Below are 18,841 nucleotides of genomic sequence, written 5' to 3' on the forward strand. Positions count from 1 at the left end.
CGGACATCTTGAAAGCATGTCTTGCTTGAAGAAACTTAGAAGTTTCGAGATGCCCGCACCGCGCATGCGCCAGTGCCTTCCCGCCCGATGTACCGGGCGTGTCTCCTCAGTTCTTTTCTTTCCGCGGAGCTGAGAAGTTTGTACTTCATTCTGCGCTGACTGAATTTCAGTTTTTTGCCTTCTTTAACCCGCGTTTCTGTTTATTTCTTTGACTTTATTTCAATTTTACTTTATTTTTCTAAAAAAAAAAACAAAAAAACTTAAAATTATTTCTTCCGGCGGTTCGGCCGGGCCGGCCTCGTGGCTGCGGCCTAGCGGCTTCGACCTTGCAGCGTCGATTTTCCGGCCTATGTCCCGACCAATCACCGGTTTTAAAAAGTGCAGCAAGTGCCAACGTGCGATTTCGCTGACGGACCCACACCGACGCTGCCTTCAGTGTCTTGGTCCGGAACACGTTCCGAAATCGTGCCGGCCTTGTTCCACGCTCACTGCGCGCTCGTTTAAGCGGCGCTGCTTGCTCTGGGAGTCGATGTTCAAGATGGAGACTGCTAAGGACATCTCTGCTACTGCGGCTGTAGAGGTTTCGCCGGTCCATTCGAAACCTACGTCTGCGACTCCTGCATCGACCATCGTGAAGCCCGCATCGTTTGTCCCGGCTTCAGCTTCGAGTTCAGCATCGGCACCTGCCTCCGTCTCCTCGGTTCAGGTACCGCCTTCCACTGTCCCTCCCGTGGTCATCAAAGTGCCTAAAGCTAGCAAGCAGAAGCACTTGGCCACGAAGGAACACGAAGACCGTGCAGGAGGACCCCCTTTCGGTGCGGATCCCTCCATATCGGCTTCGCTTCGATCCCTGCTAGAAGCTCAGTTTGTCGAGCTTATGCGCACTATGGGACCCCGGCTTATCGCCAAAATTCACGGTGAGCTTCCGACCCCGGTTTCAGAGGGCGGTCCGCCCCCTCCCCCTCCTCCTCGTCGTTCGATCTCTCTGCTCGACGAGGGGGATCGGCGGAGGGCGGCGGAATCCTCCAGGAGGGCTTCCCTTCCTGAGATGCCACCTTTGGAGCCCATCACACCTCCACGTCAACAGGGTGCTAGGGCGGCTCCTGATAATCGTAGTCCTGGGCATACTGCATCGCAGGAGGAGTTCTTCCGCACTCCATACCAGACCTGGGTGGCGCTGCGTGAATCCGCATCTCTGCCACCTCTGCGATCCACTGCATCGAGCCCTATCCATTCCTTTGAGGTTTCAAAGGATCACTCGATGCATAGAAGATCTCGTTCTCCGTCCCGTCACCGGGAGGGGCATCGATCTCGGCACTCTTCTCGGCACTCCTCACGTCATTTGGAGGTGTCTCCGCAGAAGAAGATGCAGCGTTTGGGATACTCCTCGTCGGATGTGTCCCAGCCGGAGGGGCCGGAGTATGAGGAACCATCTGCCTCCTATTCTCCATGCCGATCTCAGCTCTCCCTGGACCCGGAGGCTTCCACGTCTTCTAGCCCGTCTCGTCGGCCGGCCTTGGCAGACCAACTGTCTTTCTCATCCTTTCTCCGACAGATGGCGGATGACTTGGATGTGACTTTGGACACTGGGTCCAAATATTCTAAAGAGTATTTGGACACCATGCATTTACCTCACCCTCCGGCGGAGACACTTCGGCTTCCTCTACACAAGCTGCTGGACCAGACTTTCATGCGCTGTTTTGAGACACCGTATTCCTTACCTGCAGTTCCCAGTAAACTGGATGCTCGATATCGCATCGTTCACCACAAGGGGTTTGAGGGAGCTCAACTTTCTCATCAGTCCCTTCTAGTCGAGTCCTCTCTCAAACGTTCTCATCCCTCCCAAGTCTATGCTTCCGTGCCTCCGGGCAGAGAGGGGAGAACGATGGATAAGTTTGGTAGACGTATCTATCAGAACTCGATGATGGCGACTCGAGTACTCAACTACAACTTTTTCTTCTCTTCATACTTGGATTTTTTCTTGCCGGTGCTCCGCAAGTTCATTCCTTTCATCGATGCTCAGGCTCGTTTCCAGTTTGAAGAGGTGGTGGCGACCCTGTCCCAATTACGCCTTCAACTGATGCAATCCTCCTACGATGCCTTTGAGCTCTCGGCTCGAGCTGCGGCATGTTCGGTTGCCATGCGTCGCCTGGCATGGCTTCGAACCATCGATATGGATCCGAACCTCCAAGACAGACTTGCAAATGTACCTTGTGCAGGAGCGGATCTATTTGATGAGTCTATCGAAACTGTTACTAAAAAGCTGTCGGACCATGAAAAGTCTTTTCAGTCTATTCTGCGTCCTAAACCGAAGCCTCAGCAGTCTCGTCCATCTAGACCGCCTCAAATTTACCAACGGCGTTATCAACCGAGGCAGACTCCTCCTGCGAGACAGCCTGCGAAGAGACAGCCTCCACAGAAGACGCAGCAGAAGCCTCAGATACCGGCTGCACCCAAGGCTACTCAGCCTTTTTGACTCTCTTCCAGGGAGCATAACCAACGTTCTGTCTTCCCCTGTTTTTCCCATAGGGGGTCGTCTCCATCATTTTTGTCATCGATGGGAGTCAATCACCACAGACCTTTGGGTCCTTACCATCGTAAGAGAGGGATACTCTCTTCATTTCCACCGGGTCCCCCCGGACCACCCTCCAAGAGAGTATCCTTCCAACTTAACGCAGACCGCCCTTCTTCTCCAGGAGGCTCAGGCCTTGCTTCGGCTTCGGGCCGTCGAGCCGGTCCCGTTAGATCAGCAGAACCAAGGGTTTTACTCCTGATATTTCCTGGTTCCGAAGAAGACGGGCGATCTGCGGCCCATTTTGGACCTTCGGGTCCTCAACAAGTTTTTGGTCAAGGAGCGGTTCCGTATGCTGACCCTTGCCTCTCTCTATCCCCTCCTCGAGCAGAACGATTGGTTATGCTCTCTGGACCTCAAGGAGGCCTACACTCACATCCCGATTCATCCGGCCTCCCGCAAGTTCCTCAGATTTCGGGTGGGACATCTACATCTGCAGTATCGAGTGCTTCCATTTGGCCTTTCCTCTTCGCCCAGAGTCTTCACGAAGTGTCTGGTGGTGGTGGCCGCTGCACTCCGGAACATGGGTCTCCAGGTGTTTCCATACCTCGACGACTGGCTCATCAAGGCCCCGTCGGCCCCAGAGGTCATTTCGGCGACCTTGGCTACGATTTGTTTTCTGCAGAACTTGGGCTTCGAGATCAACTTTCCCAAGTCACATCTTCAGCCCACCCAGACTCTTCCCTTCATCGGGGCGGTCCTGGATACCATCCAACTTCGAGCGTTCCTTCCTCCTCAGCGCATGGATTCTCTTCTTCTACTCTGCCAGTCGGTGTCTTCTCGCCCGTCCATCTCAGCGAGACACATGATGGTCCTCTTGGGTCACATGGCATCCACAGTTCATGTGACGCCTTTTGCCAGACTACATCTCAGAATTCCTCAATGGACCTTGGCATCTCAGTGGACTCAGGTGTCCGACCCGTTGTCCCGCCACATTGTAGTCACTCCTGCTCTACGGCAGTCTCTTCTCTGGTGGATGACCTCTTCGAATCTATCCAGAGGTTTGCTGTTTCACTCTCCTCCCCACCAGAAAGTTCTCACGACCGATTCATCGAACTATGCATGGGGAGTTCATCTGGATGGTCTTCGCACTCAGGGGTTCTGGACCAGTGCGGAACGACTCCATCAAATCAATCTTCTGGAGCTCAGAGCCATCTTCAATGCTCTTCAGGCTTTTCAACATCTGCTTCACGACATGGTGGTCCTAATTCGCACCGACAATCAGGTCGCCATGTATTATGTAAACAAGCAAGGGGGCACGGGCTCGGCCTCCCTCTGCCAGGAAGCTCTTCGAGTCTGGGATTGGGCGGTCCGCCACAACACCTTCCTCAGGGCTGTCTACATTCAGGGGAAGGACAATGTCTTGGCAGACAAATTGAGTCGTCTTCTCCAACCTCACGAATGGACGCTCAATTCCAAACCCCTTCATCAGATATTTGCACGGTGGGGGACACCTCAGATAGACCTCTTTGCAGCCCCCCACAACTTCAAGCTGCCTCAGTTTTGCTCCAGGATCTACACTCCTCTCCGCCTCGAGGCAGACGCTTTTCTGCTGGGTTGGGGGAATCGCTTCCTATATGCGTTTCCTCCTTTTCCTCTCATTCAGAAGACTCTGGTCAAGTTGAGATCAGACCATGCCACCATGATTCTAATTGCTCCTCGGTGGCCCAGACAACCTTGGTTCTCCCTTCTACTTCAACTCAGCAGCAGGGAGCCCATACTTCTTCCAGTGTTTCCTTCACTACTCACTCAACATCAAGGTTCACTACTTCATCCCAATCTGCAGTCCCTCCACCTGACAGCTTGGTTCCTTTCAACATAACTCCTCACCAGTTTTCTCAAGCAGTGAAAACTACTACTACTGCTACTCGACAATGCTACTCCCAAAAATGGACTAGATTCTCCTCCTGGTGTATTTCCAATGCCACGGAACCTCAGCGAGCTTCCCTTTCTTCTGTATTGGACTACCTTCTACACCTATCTCAGTCTGGTCTCAAGTCTACCTCCATACGAGTCCACCTGAGTGCTATTGCGGCTTTCCATCAGCCTCTACAGGGGAAACTTTTGTCTGCTCATCCTGTGGTTTCCAGATTTATGAAAGGTCTTTTTCATGTCAACCCTCCTATCAAACCTCCTCCTGTGGTTTGGGATCTCAATGTTGTCCTGTCTCATCTCATGAAGCCTCCGTTTGAACCTCTCAACAAGGCTCCACTTAAGTATCTCACCTGGAAGGTGGTTTTTCTGGTGGCCCTCACGTCTGCTCGCCGGGTCAGTGAGCTTCAGGCCCTAGTGGCGGATCCACCGTTCACTGTATTCCATCATGACAAGGTGGTTCTTCGTACTCATCCGAAATTCCTGCCTAAAGTGGTCTCTGAATTTCACATCAACCAATCCATCGTGCTTCCAGTGTTCTTTCCAAAGCCTCATTCTCATCCTGGGGAAGCTGCTTTGCACACTCTGGACTGTAAACGTGCTTTAGCTTTCTACTTGGATCGCACAAAGCCTCACAGAACTGCTCCTCAACTTTTCGTCTCCTTTGATCCAAACAAGTTGGGACGACCTGTATCGAAGCGCACCATCTCTAACTGGATGGCGGCTTGTATCTCTTCCTGCTATGCCCAGGCTGGATTATCCCTTCCCTGTAAGGTCACAGCCCATAAGGTCAGAGCAATGGCAGCCTCTGTAGCCTTCCTCAGATCGACACCGATTGAGGAGATTTGTAAGGCTGCCACTTGGTCCTCGGTTCATACATTCACCTCTCATTATTGTCTGGACACTTTTTCCAGACGGGATGGACAGTTTGGCCAAACAGTGTTACAAAATTTATTCTCTTGAAATTGCCAACTCTCCCACCATCCCATTGGGGTTAGCTTGGAGGTCACCCACTAGTGAGAATACCTGCCTGCTTGTCCTGGGATAAAGCAATGTTACTTACCGTAACAGTTGTTATCCAGGGACAGCAGGCAGCTATTCTCACGTCCCACCCACCTCCCCTGGGTTGGCTTCTCAGGCTAGCTACCTGAACTGAGGAGACACGCCCGGTACATCGGGCGGGAAGGCACTGGCGCATGCGCGGTGCGGGCATCTCGAAACTTCTAAGTTTCTTCAAGCAAGACATGCTTTCAAGATGTCCGTGTCGGGGCTCTGTCGGATGACATCACCCATTAGTGAGAATAGCTGCCTGCTGTCCCTGGATAACAACTGTTACGGTAAGTAACATTGCTTTATGTCCGGGGAGGGGGGGGGAGAAGGGAAGCCTGCACGCACATGTTGAGAGCCCTGAAGCAAGCGTTCGCTACGGGCTAATGCGGGAGACAGGTTAGTGAAGCATTTGTTCTTGTTCCTGCCGGGTCCTGCCTACTTTCTGTTTCCGCAAAGGCAGGACCCGGCAGCATTTCCCCCAATAGGTTGATCACGATCTTGGGCTGATCAGCCTTCCTCTTCCCGACGGCAGAATTGACGTCGGGGAGAGGAATGCTGGTTGGCCCAAGCAGGGAGAGCTTGGGGCCTGTTATTGGTGGCGTTTGGGTCCTGGTCCCCGATGGTAATGGCAGTGGCAGTGGCTTGGGGGAGGGCAGGGAGAAAGAAAGAAAAAGGGCAGGCAGGGAGACAGAAGGAAAGAAGATAAACAGAAAAAAATGAAAAGGAGGCAGAGAGAAAGAAAGGGCAGGGAAGAGGAAGGAAAAGTTGGGGGAAGGAATGAGGTCTGGAGGAGAGGAAGCATAGCATACAGGCTAAAAGAAGGGAAGAAAGATTGTATGCACAGTCAAAAGAAGAAAGTGCAACCAGAGACTCATGAAATCACCAGACAAGGTAGGGAAAATGATTTTATTTTAAATTTAGTGATCAAAATGTGTCTGAATTTATATCTGCTGTCTATATTTTACACTAAGGTCCCCTTTTACTAAACCGCAATAGAGGTTTTTAGTGCAGGGAGCCTATGAGTGTCGAGAGCAGCGCTGGGCATTCAGCGCAGCTCCCTGCCTCTAAAAACTGCTATCGTGGTTTAGTAAAAAGGGAGGGGGGTATATTTGTCTATTTTTGTATGGTTGTTACTAAGGTGATAGTGCTTAGAGTCATCTGCTTTGACCTCTTTGAAAAACCCTGGAATAGGAATGATGATTAACATTTTCTATGCATACAGTGTGCTTTGTGTTTTTTTTTAATTTTATTGTTGGTAGATCATTTTGACTTGGTCATTTAAAAAGTAGCTCGCAAGCCCAAAAAGTGTGGGCACCCCTGAGTTAGAGAATCGGGGGGGAGGGTTAGGCGGGGTTAGCTGTCTGTCCCTTAGGGCAGATGCGATTCTGTATAAGACGCTAGTGTGCGATTCTCAGCCGCTTCTTGGGCAGCTGCTGAGATCAGCGTCCTATACAGAATCTGCCCCATAGTGACTACTCTTCACAGCAGCATTCTAGCTCCATATTCCCACAGCAGCCTCCTGATAGGCCCAGTGGGGAGAGGTAGAAGGAATATTAGTGTTCCATGATTAAAATAAGAAAATTATTTTAATTCAGTTGTATTGTCCACTGGTGCTATGTAGGGGGAGTGTATGTTTTGGCAGGGTTTAATCTAATCTAATCTAATCCTTAGATTTGTATACCGCATCATCTCCACGTTCGTAGAGCTCGGCGCGGTTTACAGAGAAGAAATAGGAAGGAACTACAACAGAGGGTTAGAGGTAGAAGTGTGAAGAAAATTTAGAGGACTTGGGATGCCAAGATAAAAGAGTTTCCTTGATTCCTAATTTGGAGGGAGACTTAAGTTCCTCATTAAATGGCACACATGCTTTGGTATAATTGTTTATGGTTTACAGTATTAATCTTAATATACCATCAAGCTGCAAGCTGCTAGTACAATAACAAATATAAAATGATTAAATTAAATCAGAAAATAACTCAATTTCTTTAGTAGGACAGCCCCCCAAAAACCCACTCCATCTAAAAATAAAATATAAAACCAAGATAAACTAAAATAAAAATCAAACATACCCATTCAGTGGATCTCTACCCAGCTTTCAGGATAAAGGTGGCTAGTTATTTACAGTGAATATGCATGAGAGCGATTTGAATGTAATAGAAATCTCATATGTATTTGGTTTTTAGGATATCTGCAATTTTAGTAGGGTGAGGACTGAGTTGAGAAGTACTGGTATATCTCATACAGAGTTCTGTTACATCTCTAGGGAGGTGCAACTCTGGTATTTGAAGGCCTCCAAACCACTCTATTCTTGGGAGCTATATCCCAATGGAGTGTATGATAAATATAAATTTACATTTCAGTGCATTAGTAGTATGCTTATCTGTGCAAATTTAACGCTGTGCTTATTGACCAACTGGTAGCGCTGAAGGACTCACATCTAACTTAAAGGAGGAAGGGGTGATTTTGCTTTTCTCATATATGTATTCAAGAACCACACACCCTGCCCTGTCATGTGTTCCCAAGATAGCAAGAAACAGTTGATGAGCCACCTTTTATTCTGTATTTTCTTTATATAGTGTGGAAGGTCTTCATGCTATTGTTGTGTCAGACAGAGATGGAGTACCAGTCATAAAAGGTATGTTTCTAAATGTTAACTTGAGTTTAAATGCCATTAGTAGAGTGGGGGTGATGTGGCTAAACTGGAGACTCGGGTACAACTGGTCTCTCTGTCACGACAAGTGAGATCTGGGTACATTGTGAGAGGTGAGTGCTGAGCTTGGTGGTTTTGCTTAGAGATGGCTACTGCAGATTGTGAGTAACAAGCCAAACATTACTAAAAATATTTTTAAAAGCTTCATGTGAATAATGCCTCAGTAATTACTGTAAAAAGACCATCTGACCCTCCAGTTTTCCCAGTTATTCTAGCATCGCCGATAAGGATCCTCACAACTGTCACAGGTCAGGGCAAAGTATTACCTTCCTCCTTTTGCTTGCCACCATATTGGATAGAAGAACTTATAAAATCCCCACAGTTCCCTTCAGTACACCACCTTTCCCATATTTAATCACACCACTATAAATAGCCACAATATCCAACTTCTTAGGTCTTTTTTGTAGCTTGTCAGACAGACCCTGTTATATGAGTGCAAATGTTTCTGCAAAGACTTCTGTTTACAGAATTAGGATCTTGCGATGGATGGATTCAGCTGCCAGTTTGACTTTAAAGAGTCAATATGATCTAAATCAGGGGTGTCCAACCTGTGGCCCAAGGGCCGCATGTGGCCCCGTGAAGTGTTTTGTGCGTCCCTGGTCGAGGGCAATGCAGTGTTTTCCTCTGCTACCTCCGGGTGCTTACCGTCTTGCTGGCTCCTTCTGTCTTGCTGCAGCTTTTGCGTGGCCCCAGAAAAGGTTGAACACCCCTGAAATAGCTATTACCGTATTTTCACGCAAATAACGCGCACCCGTATAAAACGCGCACACGGGTATAGCGCGCAGAAACCACGATGATATGTACAAAAACTTTGGTATACCGCGCTCACGGGTATACCGCGCATGCTGCCCGACGCTCCTTTCGCCCGCCCTGACTTTCCGACTCTCCGTTCACCCCCCCTGACTTCCGTGCACTGTCCCCCCTTGAAGGTCTGTCCCCATCCTGAAAGCCTGATGCCCCCCCGACGTCCGATACATCCCTCCCCCCGAAGGACCGCCGACTCCCCAACAATATCGGGCCAGGAGGGAGCCCAAATCCTCCTGGCCACGGCGACCCCCTAACCCCACCCCGCACTACATTACGGGCAGGAGGGATCCCAGGCCCTCCTGCCCTCGACGCAAACCCCCCTCCCCCCAACGACTGCCCCCCCCCAAGAACCTCCGACCGCCCCCCCAGCCGACCCGCGACCCCCCCTGGCGACCCCCACGACCCCCCCACCCCCCTTCCCCGTACCTTTGGTAGTTGGGCCAGAAGGGAGCCCAAACCCTCCTGGCCACGGCGACCCCCTAACCCCACCCCGCACTACATTACGGGCAGGAGGGATCCCAGGCCCTCCTGCCCTCGACGCAAACCCCCCCCCCCCCCACCGCCCGCCCCCCCCAAGAACCTCCGACCGCCCCCCCAGCCGACCCGCGACCCCCCTGGCGACCCCCACGACCTTCCCACCCCCCTTCCCCGTACCTTTGGTAGTTGGCCGGACAGACGGGAGCCAAACCCGCCTGTCCGGCAGGCAGCCAACGAAGGAATGAGGCCGGATTGGCCCATCCATCCTAAAGCTCCGCCTACTGGTGGGGCCTAAGGCGCGTGGGCCAATCAGAATAGGCCCTGGAGCCTTAGGTCCCACCTGGGGGCGCGGCCTGAGGCACATGGTCGGGTTGGGCCCATGTGCCTCAGGCCGCGCCCCCAGGTGGGACCTAAGGCTCCAGGGCCTATTCTGATTGGCCCACGCGCCTTAGGCCCCACCAGTAGGCGGAGCTTTAGGATGGATGGGCCAATCCGGCCTCATTCCTTCGTTGGCTGCCTGCCGGACAGGCGGGTTTGGCTCCCGTCTGTCCGGCCAACTACCAAAGGTACGGGGAAGGGGGGTGGGGGGGTCGTGGGGGTCGCCAGGGGGATCGCGGGTCGGCTGGGGGGCGGTCGGAGGTTCTTGGGGGGGGGGCGGTCGTTGGGGGGGAGGGGGGTTTGCGTCGAGGGCAGGAGGGCCTGGGATCCCTCCTGCCCGTAATGTAGTGCGGGGTGGGGTTAGGGGGTCGCCGTGGCCAGGAGGGTTTGGGCTCCCTTCTGGCCCGATATTGTCGGGAAGTCGGCGGTCCTTCGGGGTGGGGGTGCGAGTGGTCCTGCCGGGGGGGGGGATGTATTGGACGTCGGGGAGTCGGCCGGGCAAGAGGGCTTGGGCTCCCTCTTGCTCCGATCGTGGATGCGGGTGCGGGTGGGAGCGCGTGCGAGCGGTCGTTCGGGGTGGGGGTGCGAGTGGTCCTGCCGGGGGGGGGGGATGTATCGGACGTCGGGGAGTCGGCCGGGCAAGAGGGCTTGGGCTCCCTCTTGCTCCGATCGTGGATGCGGGTGCGGGTGGGAGCACGTGCGAGCGGTCGTTCGGGGTGGGGGTGCGAGCGGTCCTGCTGGGGGGGGGTGAATCGGGCGTCGGGCGGGGTGGGAACTATGTTTTAAAACTTTTGTATACCGCGCTCACGCATATAACGCGCGAGGGGTATGCGCGGTAGGTAAAAACGCGTATAACGCGCGCGTTATATGCGTGAAAATACGGTAATTGCTAGGGACTCTCTCAGGTCTCTTTTATAGCCTGCCAGGCAAACTTGAATGTGAATTTATACTAAGATTTCAAACTTTAGTTTTATTTTTTGGTCGCCCGCATATCTGTCTTTAAATTCATTTGTAGCCATGTTCTTTCCCTCGCCCAACATTTCTCTTTGAAGGTGGGGTGGTCAACAAGAGAGTGGCACAGTGGTTAAAAGCTACAGCCTTAGCACTTTGAGGTGTGGGTTCAAACCCACGCTGCTCCTTATGACCCTGGGTAAGTCACTTAATACCCCCCTTGCTCCAGGTACATTAGATAGATTGTGAGCCCGCTGGGACAGATAGGGAAAAATGCTTGAGTACCTGAATAAGTTCATGTAAACCGTTCTGAGCTCCCCTGGGAGAACAGTATAGAGAATTGAATAAATAAAATAAATCAGATGCAGACTTCTTTGTAGCTTCATTTAATCATGGCAGAGGATTATATTATGCACAGTACGTATGTCTGGATTAAATAAATGTTGATCTCAACATGTGGCTGATGCTGAACTTGAAATATTTTTAGCAAGATTTTGCCTATATGGATTCCATGGTCCTCTCAATAGAATATTCTCAGAGTTTTGTTGGTTTCGGAGATACTCAGGGTAGGGTTTCATTCAGGGCCCTATGTATTGGAATGTTCTTCCCAGTTTTGTGCATAAGGAACTCGTTTTTTGTGTTTTTGGAAATTGGTGAAAGCTGGCATATAATACTGCTAATTGTTGACTTTTTAATGACCTTGTTTGATTTATTTATATTTTAAAAACATAAGAATAACCGTGCTGGGTCAGATCGATGGTCCTTTTTCCCCAGTATCATGCTTCCAACAGTAACCAATCCCAGTCACAAGTACCTGGCAGAATCCCAAATAATAGCAACATTCCACACTACCAATCTTAGGACAAGCAGTGGCTTCTCCCATGTTTAAATAGCAGACTATGGACGTTTCCTCCAGTAATTTGTCCAAACCTTTTTTTTTTTTTAACCCAGATATTCTAACCGCTGTAACCACATCCTCCAGTTTTATCATAAACTGCTTTGAAGTAAAATAAATAAATGCAAGCCTCCCTTGAGCATGGATTGTACTGTTTGGCTTCTTGTTTTTCACTCTGTGCTGCGTGCACTGAAGAAAAACCACTGTGCATCACCTTTGTGCTTTTTATCTGCCTTTGTCATTTGCTGTGTATTGTTGCTGTTTGTAGTGAATTTTGCTGTGCTTTTTGCTCAATAAATGCGTGCCTAGGGTTCTTTCTTCGTTGTCGTCGTCTTCGCCCCTCCCCCCCAATCCCCGTTGAGCCTCCCACCCGATTTTCTCTTCTCGCGGTCTGGCCGGCTCCCTTAGTCCCTTGCTGCTTGGCGGCCTCTACTGCCTTGATTTGCTCTTCCGTGTCCCTGATGACATCGTCAGAGACGCGGCAGAGCAAATCGGGGCAGTAGAGGCCATGAAGCAGCGTGTTTACAGTGCTGCGGCCGCTGCTGGAGCCAAGAGGTTTGTCGACCGTGGGAAGGGAAGAGGGTGGCAGCGGCAAGGGACTAGGGGAGCTGGCCAAACCGCGGTGATGGTGCGCATCTTCAAAAAAGTGTAGGTGGGAGGCGACTGAAGGAGTTTCAGCTCAGGAACGGCTGGAGGGTGCTGCAGGTGGCCCATGCAGGTAAACATTCTCACAGGAGGGGAAAGGGGCCTGATTCGGGGGGAGGGGTGTGCTTGGAGGCAGACAGCTTTGCTTGGGGGAAGACAGAAGGGGGGCCACGGAGAGACAGGGAGGAACTGGAGCGGGAGAGGGAAAGGGGCCTGCTTTGGGGGAGGGGTGTGCTTGGAGGCAGACAGCTTTGCTTGGGGGGGAGACAGAAGGGGGGCCACGGAGAGACAGTCAGGGAGGAATTGGAGGGGCAGAGGGAAAAGGGTCTGCTTTGGGGGAGGGGTGTGCTGGGAGGGCTCTCAGGACGACGCCTGCAGCTCCGAGCAGCCAGCGCTCCCGACATGCATCCCGCCAGTAAGAGGTGCTGTTGGACCGGGGGAGCAAGGAAGAGGGACAGGGGGAGCAGGGAAGAGGTGCTACTGGGCCGGGGGAGCAGGGAAGAGGTGCTACTGGACCATGGGAGCAGGGAAGAGGGACAGGGGGAGCAGGGAAGAGGTGCTACTGGGCCGGGGAGCAAGGAAGAGGGACAGGGGGAGCAGGGAAGAGGTGCTACTGGACCGTGGGAGCAAGGAAGAGGGACAGGGGGAGCAGGGAAGAGGTGCTACTGGACCGTGGGAGCAGGGAAGAGGGACAGGGGGAGGAGGGAAGAGGTGCTACTGGACCGTGGGAGCAGGGAAGAGGGACAGGGAGAGCAGGGAAGAGGTGCTGCTGGACAGGGAAGTAGAGTGGGGAGGGAAATGCTGCTGGTGAGAAAAGGGGGCTCGGGCTGAAAGGGAACAGATGGGAGAAGGGGGCTGGGGGGGTAAAAATGGGTTTGGAGCTGGGGCTGAAAATGGGGGACATGTGAGGGAAGGAGGCTTTACTAGCACCCGTTAATGTTAACGGGCTTAAACACTAGTCTATCACTAAAAGTCTGGATACAATCTAGATATTGGTAGAGTGTCACTCTGCTACATGTGGTGTGCAACATAGTAAATGGCAACGCCTTCATTGTGTATGCTTTTCTTTTTCCAGTTGCCAATGACAACGCCCCAGAGCATGCTCTTCGACCAGGATTTCTATCCACGTTCGCACTTGCAACAGACCAGGGAAGCAAACTAGGGCTTTCAAAGAACAAGAGCATTATCTGTTACTATAGCACATACCAGGTGAGCAACTGCATGCCACGGGAGTATTGGCCAACCCGTCCTTCCCAGAGAAGCGGTGTCCAACTCCGGTCCTCAATGACTGCCTTTACCTTCTAGGATTTCATTCTGTTAGCAATGAGTATTCAGAACATTTATTTTCATAAAGGTGCTTTATTTAGTTTGTAGCTGATGAATGTATTTTAGCTGTTAGGGGAGAGAATCCTGATGAACTACGGTTGAAATCCCTGTCCAAGTTCACGTGATTCCTTGTTACAGAAACAAGATTGAACTATTTCTTTTTGTAAGAAAGGGGTTTTTCTCTTCTACAAACTTGGCCAGCCCTAGATGCTCCATTGTGGCTATGACTATACTTGATTTAAAAGACAATCTATAATAATAAAATGCTAAGTGCGCCTGCTCACTCTTACCGCGTGTTCCCTGAGATCTGATCTGTCGGGATGTGGTCGGTAAAGTGCACTTAGCTTTCCAGTGGCTGCATGTGGCGTATGCCATTACCCAGGCGCCCTGGATCGCCATCTTGGCAGTGGCTTTTTCTTTTCTGCCTCAACTCCTCTCTGTTCCATGGCACAGATGGAGGAGCGAGCGAGGCTGGGGAGGGAGGGGGAGCGATGAACGGAAGGTTCAAATCCGCCCCTTCGCCTCTGAAGGTGATTTCCAGCTGGGGAGGGGGAGGGGAAGCAGATGGTCGGGGTCCTGTCTGTTCGCTCCGTGCGTCCGCCCTCAGCTGTAGGAAGGGAAAGGAGCTGCTGATGGTAAGCCCGAACGGAAGCTTCAAATCCACCCCTCTGAAGGTGGTTTCCAGAGGGGGAGGGGAAACGGATGGTCAGGATCCAGGCTGCTCGGTCCATGCGGCCGCCCTCAGGCATGGGAAGGGAAAGGAGCTGCCTGCAGCTTTTGGCTCTGTCAGTCCCGTTGAGTATGCAGTAAGATTTTGCAAATTTGTTACACAATCTAAGACAGGCATTGTTGTCTGAGTAAATATACTCCAAATTTTATATACTGGGTATAAAGAACAGACTTTTTTATTCAGGCTCACCACTTCAGGAAACACTCATATCCCCTGTGGTTGTCCTTTTAACAGCAAAGAAAATATACATTTCTCAAGTATCTTCCCTTATTCATTCCAGGGATAAATTACTCCTTTCTTCTGTGCACTTTCTTAATTCCAGAGGAGCAAAAGGACTCGTTTTTTTCCATGGTTAATTATTTTATTTTGATAGGGAAAGGGATTGGGATTTGTATACTGTTTTTTTGTAATTATACAACTTCACTCAAAACAATTTACATGTAGGTACTTCAAGCATTTTTTCTATATGTCCCGGTGGGCTCACAATCTATCTAATATACTTAGGGCAGCACTGGTTTGAACCAACATCCGCAGGGTGCTGAGGCTGTAGCTCTAAGTACTACGTCACAGCAAACTTACAGTAGTAAAAGATAATTGTAGCTGAAGGCCATTTGGTATATGCTGGTGTTGCTTTAAAAAGATATTTTCTTGCTTTTAACACTGTGAATAAATACATATTTTTTTTTCCAGGTAGTACAGTTCAATCGATTACCATTGGTAGTAAGCTTCATAGCAAGCTGCAATGCAAACACAGGTATCTCTTTACTGTGGACTGTATCTGTATGCTTACATAATACTTGTCTTTTTTTTTTTTTTTTGTATCAATAAATTTTTATTGAAAAAAATGGAACAAAATCAACAAACCTCCCATTCGGGACCAACATACAGGTTACAAAAAGCACAATCTAAATACATGGTCCACCACCTACAATATGCCCTCCAAAAATTCCTTCCCAACAAATAACAAAATATCACCAACATAAACCTCCTCCCCCTCAACAATACAATAACCAAACCTCCCCAATCTGCACCCTCCTTCCTCCAACCCCCACCCATCTACTAGTTCCTCCCCTACAAAAGAAAACATCCAATACCCCCCTCCCTCCCCTCTCAAAAATCCACCAATACTCAACCCCGAAGCTTGCCACAAATCAAATCCCAATCTCTGTGATGCATATCAAAATATCCATGTTGTTTAACAGTTATACATTCCATATGCAACAAGGACCCCACCCTATCCTTCCAGTCCCCTGCGGTAGGCACCACTGGCTTTTTCCAATAAGGCTAACAAACATTTGGCTGCAGAGAGACCCAAACGACGGAGTTTTCTACGCCACCAGACATCCCTCAAGTTAGAAAGACCCAATAAACAAGTCTGTGGAGTAAGCGAAACCAACTCTCCCAACCAAGCAGTCAAACATCCAGTAATCATAACCCAATAAGGTCTAACCTTAACACAATCCCACCAAACATGAAAAAAGGTCCCTCCCCCCTCCCTACATAATACTTGTCTTAGATATATTGCTGAAGATATTAGATATTCAACAGTAAAAACAATGAACATATTCACACTGGGTGCAACTTCTGGACTGCATTAGAAAATAATAATTTAGAAAAAATAAATAGTAGTAGTAGTAATATTTGATGTCGTCACAGCCTGCTTTCCTGCTCATGTTGTCACTGTCTGCAAGGATGATATTAGCTCTAGGTTAGAAAAGTGCATTTTATGCCATAGTTTTATTGTTAAGACCAATTACAGGGACTATCTATAAGCAATAGTCAGTAAAAGGCTATGTATATAGTTTTATTGTTGGCTGGTTACTGTTTTTATTAGGTTTCCCTGTATGGTGTCTCCAGGATATTTCTGAAAAGTAGCATTTCATCACTGATGTGTAGCTTACCACAAAATCCATATTTAGAAAAATGTCTTCTAAGCTAATATTTCTACAGCATGACCTGAGTGCATGCATACATTCTTGGAATCTTCTGCTAGCTTTCAGCCTTAGTATTATCCTGCTGTAAAAGGTACCCAAAGAAAAATTCATAGTAACAAACTTCCTAGTTCAACAAACTGTGCAGAAAAAAACAAGCAGTAATATGGCACATCATAATAAAGGTTCAGAATGAGTTGGTACTGAATACTCAAATGCACACTCTGCAAAAGCCTTTATACTATTGCTGACACCCAGCAGGGCTTAGACCCTTGGTCATTTGGGGATCCCTACAAGCACTGCACAAGCCTCATCTGCATCCAAGCATATGTGCTCCCTTTTACTGGTAACTTTGTGCCTGCCAACTTGGTTCCTGCTTGGCTCTGGACAAGTAAACGATGACAGAAGTCCAAGTTGGTTCCACAGTAAAGGAGGGAATACCAAAGGAAAAAAAGACTGTAGAATGCAACGTTCTTGAAGTGTTTATTGTGAGCGATGGGAAATATCAGGATAGATACATCCACTGTGTAAGGTTGCTGACCCTGGCCATGTTGATGGACCTGACATGGTCCATGTTTCAGCTTAAACAAGCCTTCCTCGGGTCCAGGCCAGTTTTCACTGCTAAAGATACTGAGATGGGTGTCTATGTTTTTTTTTTTTAATTCTTTATTCATTTTTACATATACAACAAGTGTATTAGATAAAATCATTTAAACTTATAAATACACACTTGATTAACTCTCATATAACACATTAAATATAACATTTCATTACATATTTATATTCTATAATATCTTGAATATTATGTACTATACTATTAAGATGCTCCTTACTCAAAAGGCGAAAATTTAACTTGAAAAGACAAGTGTCAGTTACAGATTCGCGGCTTTGGGGAGTCCCTGCCGCTCAGTTGATGGGGTGGGGGTGGGGAAATCACCCTGCTCGTCTCGGCTGCTGTGGTCTAGCGGCCAAGATAAGCAGCTGAAATGTAGGCCTGGGTTTTTCAGGTCTACATTTCAGCTGCCTATGTTGGCACGATTCTTTAACCAGCGCCCTGGAATGATTGACAGGTGACTTGGACACTGGTTACAGAATCTGGCCCATGTTGCTGAACTCAATAAACCTTGTGCTGACTCAGTGTGGCTTAGCTTTTATTAATGCTCTCTATATCTTCTGCATTAGTTTAAAATTAAAGCATTTTGAAGCTCTCTTTGCTTCTTCCAACTTTGTCATTTCCTCTCTGCCTATTGTTGATTTGCTCTTGTGACATGTTTGGAGCGCCACAGGAGTTCTGTGGTATTCTTAACTTTGTATAACTTTATGGTGCTATAGCCAAAATCAAATAACATTGTTTAAAAATTTTATGTGGTTTCCTTTTATGTTTTTGACAGGGTTGATCATCAGCTTAGAGAAGGAGCTTGATCCCTTGTTTGAAGAGCTGAGGCAGGTGGTAGAGGTTTCTTAAAAAAATAATTGATGAACTATCTTGCTGTACCTTCTTTCTATAACTTTCACTGGAAGGACTTGAGAAACTATCGCTCTGGCAAGTCACAGAAATATCTGCAGTGGAGCTGCTGTTCCTTCATAGCATATGTGGAGCATAATGTATAAATGTTTTCCATAGGTGCACACAACAGTAGAAAACCTTTGATAAATCAGGTTCTTCATGCCACATGCAGCATTTTAACAATGCATATGGAAAGATTAAGTGAAAGTTGAAATGTAAGATATACAACAAGCAAGCTAGGGTCAGTCCTTAGTTCAGTCCTGATCTAAATATCTCCCACTTACTGGAGCTTTACTTGACAGGGATGGCTCATGATAGCTGACAGAGCTCAGCAATTCAGACCCACCCAGCATGAAAAGCCTTTCTGTACACCCAGGATTCTAAGCAATTGCTGTTGCTATTCCTGGCTAATGTTGGCAACGGTACAGCCCATAAGTGTTTATAGGGGCTGGAAGTCTATGACTAGTGCCACAGCTTCACAGGTATGTTTTGTGACTTGGCCACTAGTGACTGAGTTTGTGCCGCTTCTCGGCTTGCTGTAGCTCACACCTCCTCTTCTTCCTTTCCCACTTTTGAATGGTGCTCACTGTGGTACTGAACTGCAGATAATCTCAAATAGGTGGTTTTATACTTCTCCAAAATACTGTATTGGATTCCTCCAAAAATAGGGAATGAATGAATTGACTCAAAAGATTTTGTGAACACTGTCTTCTGACAATCAAAAATATTTTTGTATCAACACATCAAATTCTATGACTGTATAAACATTTCTAAAACTACTGAAGCTCCTGAGTGGTATGCCCTAATAACCATGAGGCTTTCTGTATATTGCAGCTTCAGCTATTGCCTCTTGGATAGATGGGGGAGTGCTTTCTAAAACAGTTGTAAGGTCATGAATACTTTCCAGGATGGAAAAGGATTTTGTAGTTCTTTTTCACATTGCTTCCTTCCAGGACATTTCACAATATCTGCTTATTTTTTCTCGGTTAG

The 18,841-nt window shown here is 48.8% G+C and overlaps 1 protein-coding gene across 7 annotated transcripts in view; it reads left to right on the top strand.

The window, feature by feature from the left end:
• LAMTOR3 (late endosomal/lysosomal adaptor, MAPK and MTOR activator 3) overlaps positions 1 to 18,841 on the top strand; it is a 46,924-nt gene that overhangs the window by 6,829 nt on the left and 21,254 nt on the right. For all 7 annotated transcript variants that reach the window (XM_033957113.1, XM_033957104.1, XM_033957123.1 and 4 more), the window contains exons 4-7: positions 8,071 to 8,129; positions 13,433 to 13,566; positions 15,104 to 15,167; positions 17,736 to 17,787. In XM_033957113.1, the coding sequence (XP_033813004.1) occupies positions 8,071 to 8,129; positions 13,433 to 13,566; positions 15,104 to 15,167; positions 17,736 to 17,787 (309 nt within the window). The remainder of the gene's footprint in view (positions 1 to 8,070; positions 8,130 to 13,432; positions 13,567 to 15,103; positions 15,168 to 17,735; positions 17,788 to 18,841) is intronic.

The sequence above is a fragment of the Geotrypetes seraphini genome, chromosome 1 (genome assembly GCF_902459505.1).
Source record: "Geotrypetes seraphini chromosome 1, aGeoSer1.1, whole genome shotgun sequence".
Taxonomy (NCBI): domain Eukaryota; kingdom Metazoa; phylum Chordata; class Amphibia; order Gymnophiona; family Dermophiidae; genus Geotrypetes; species Geotrypetes seraphini.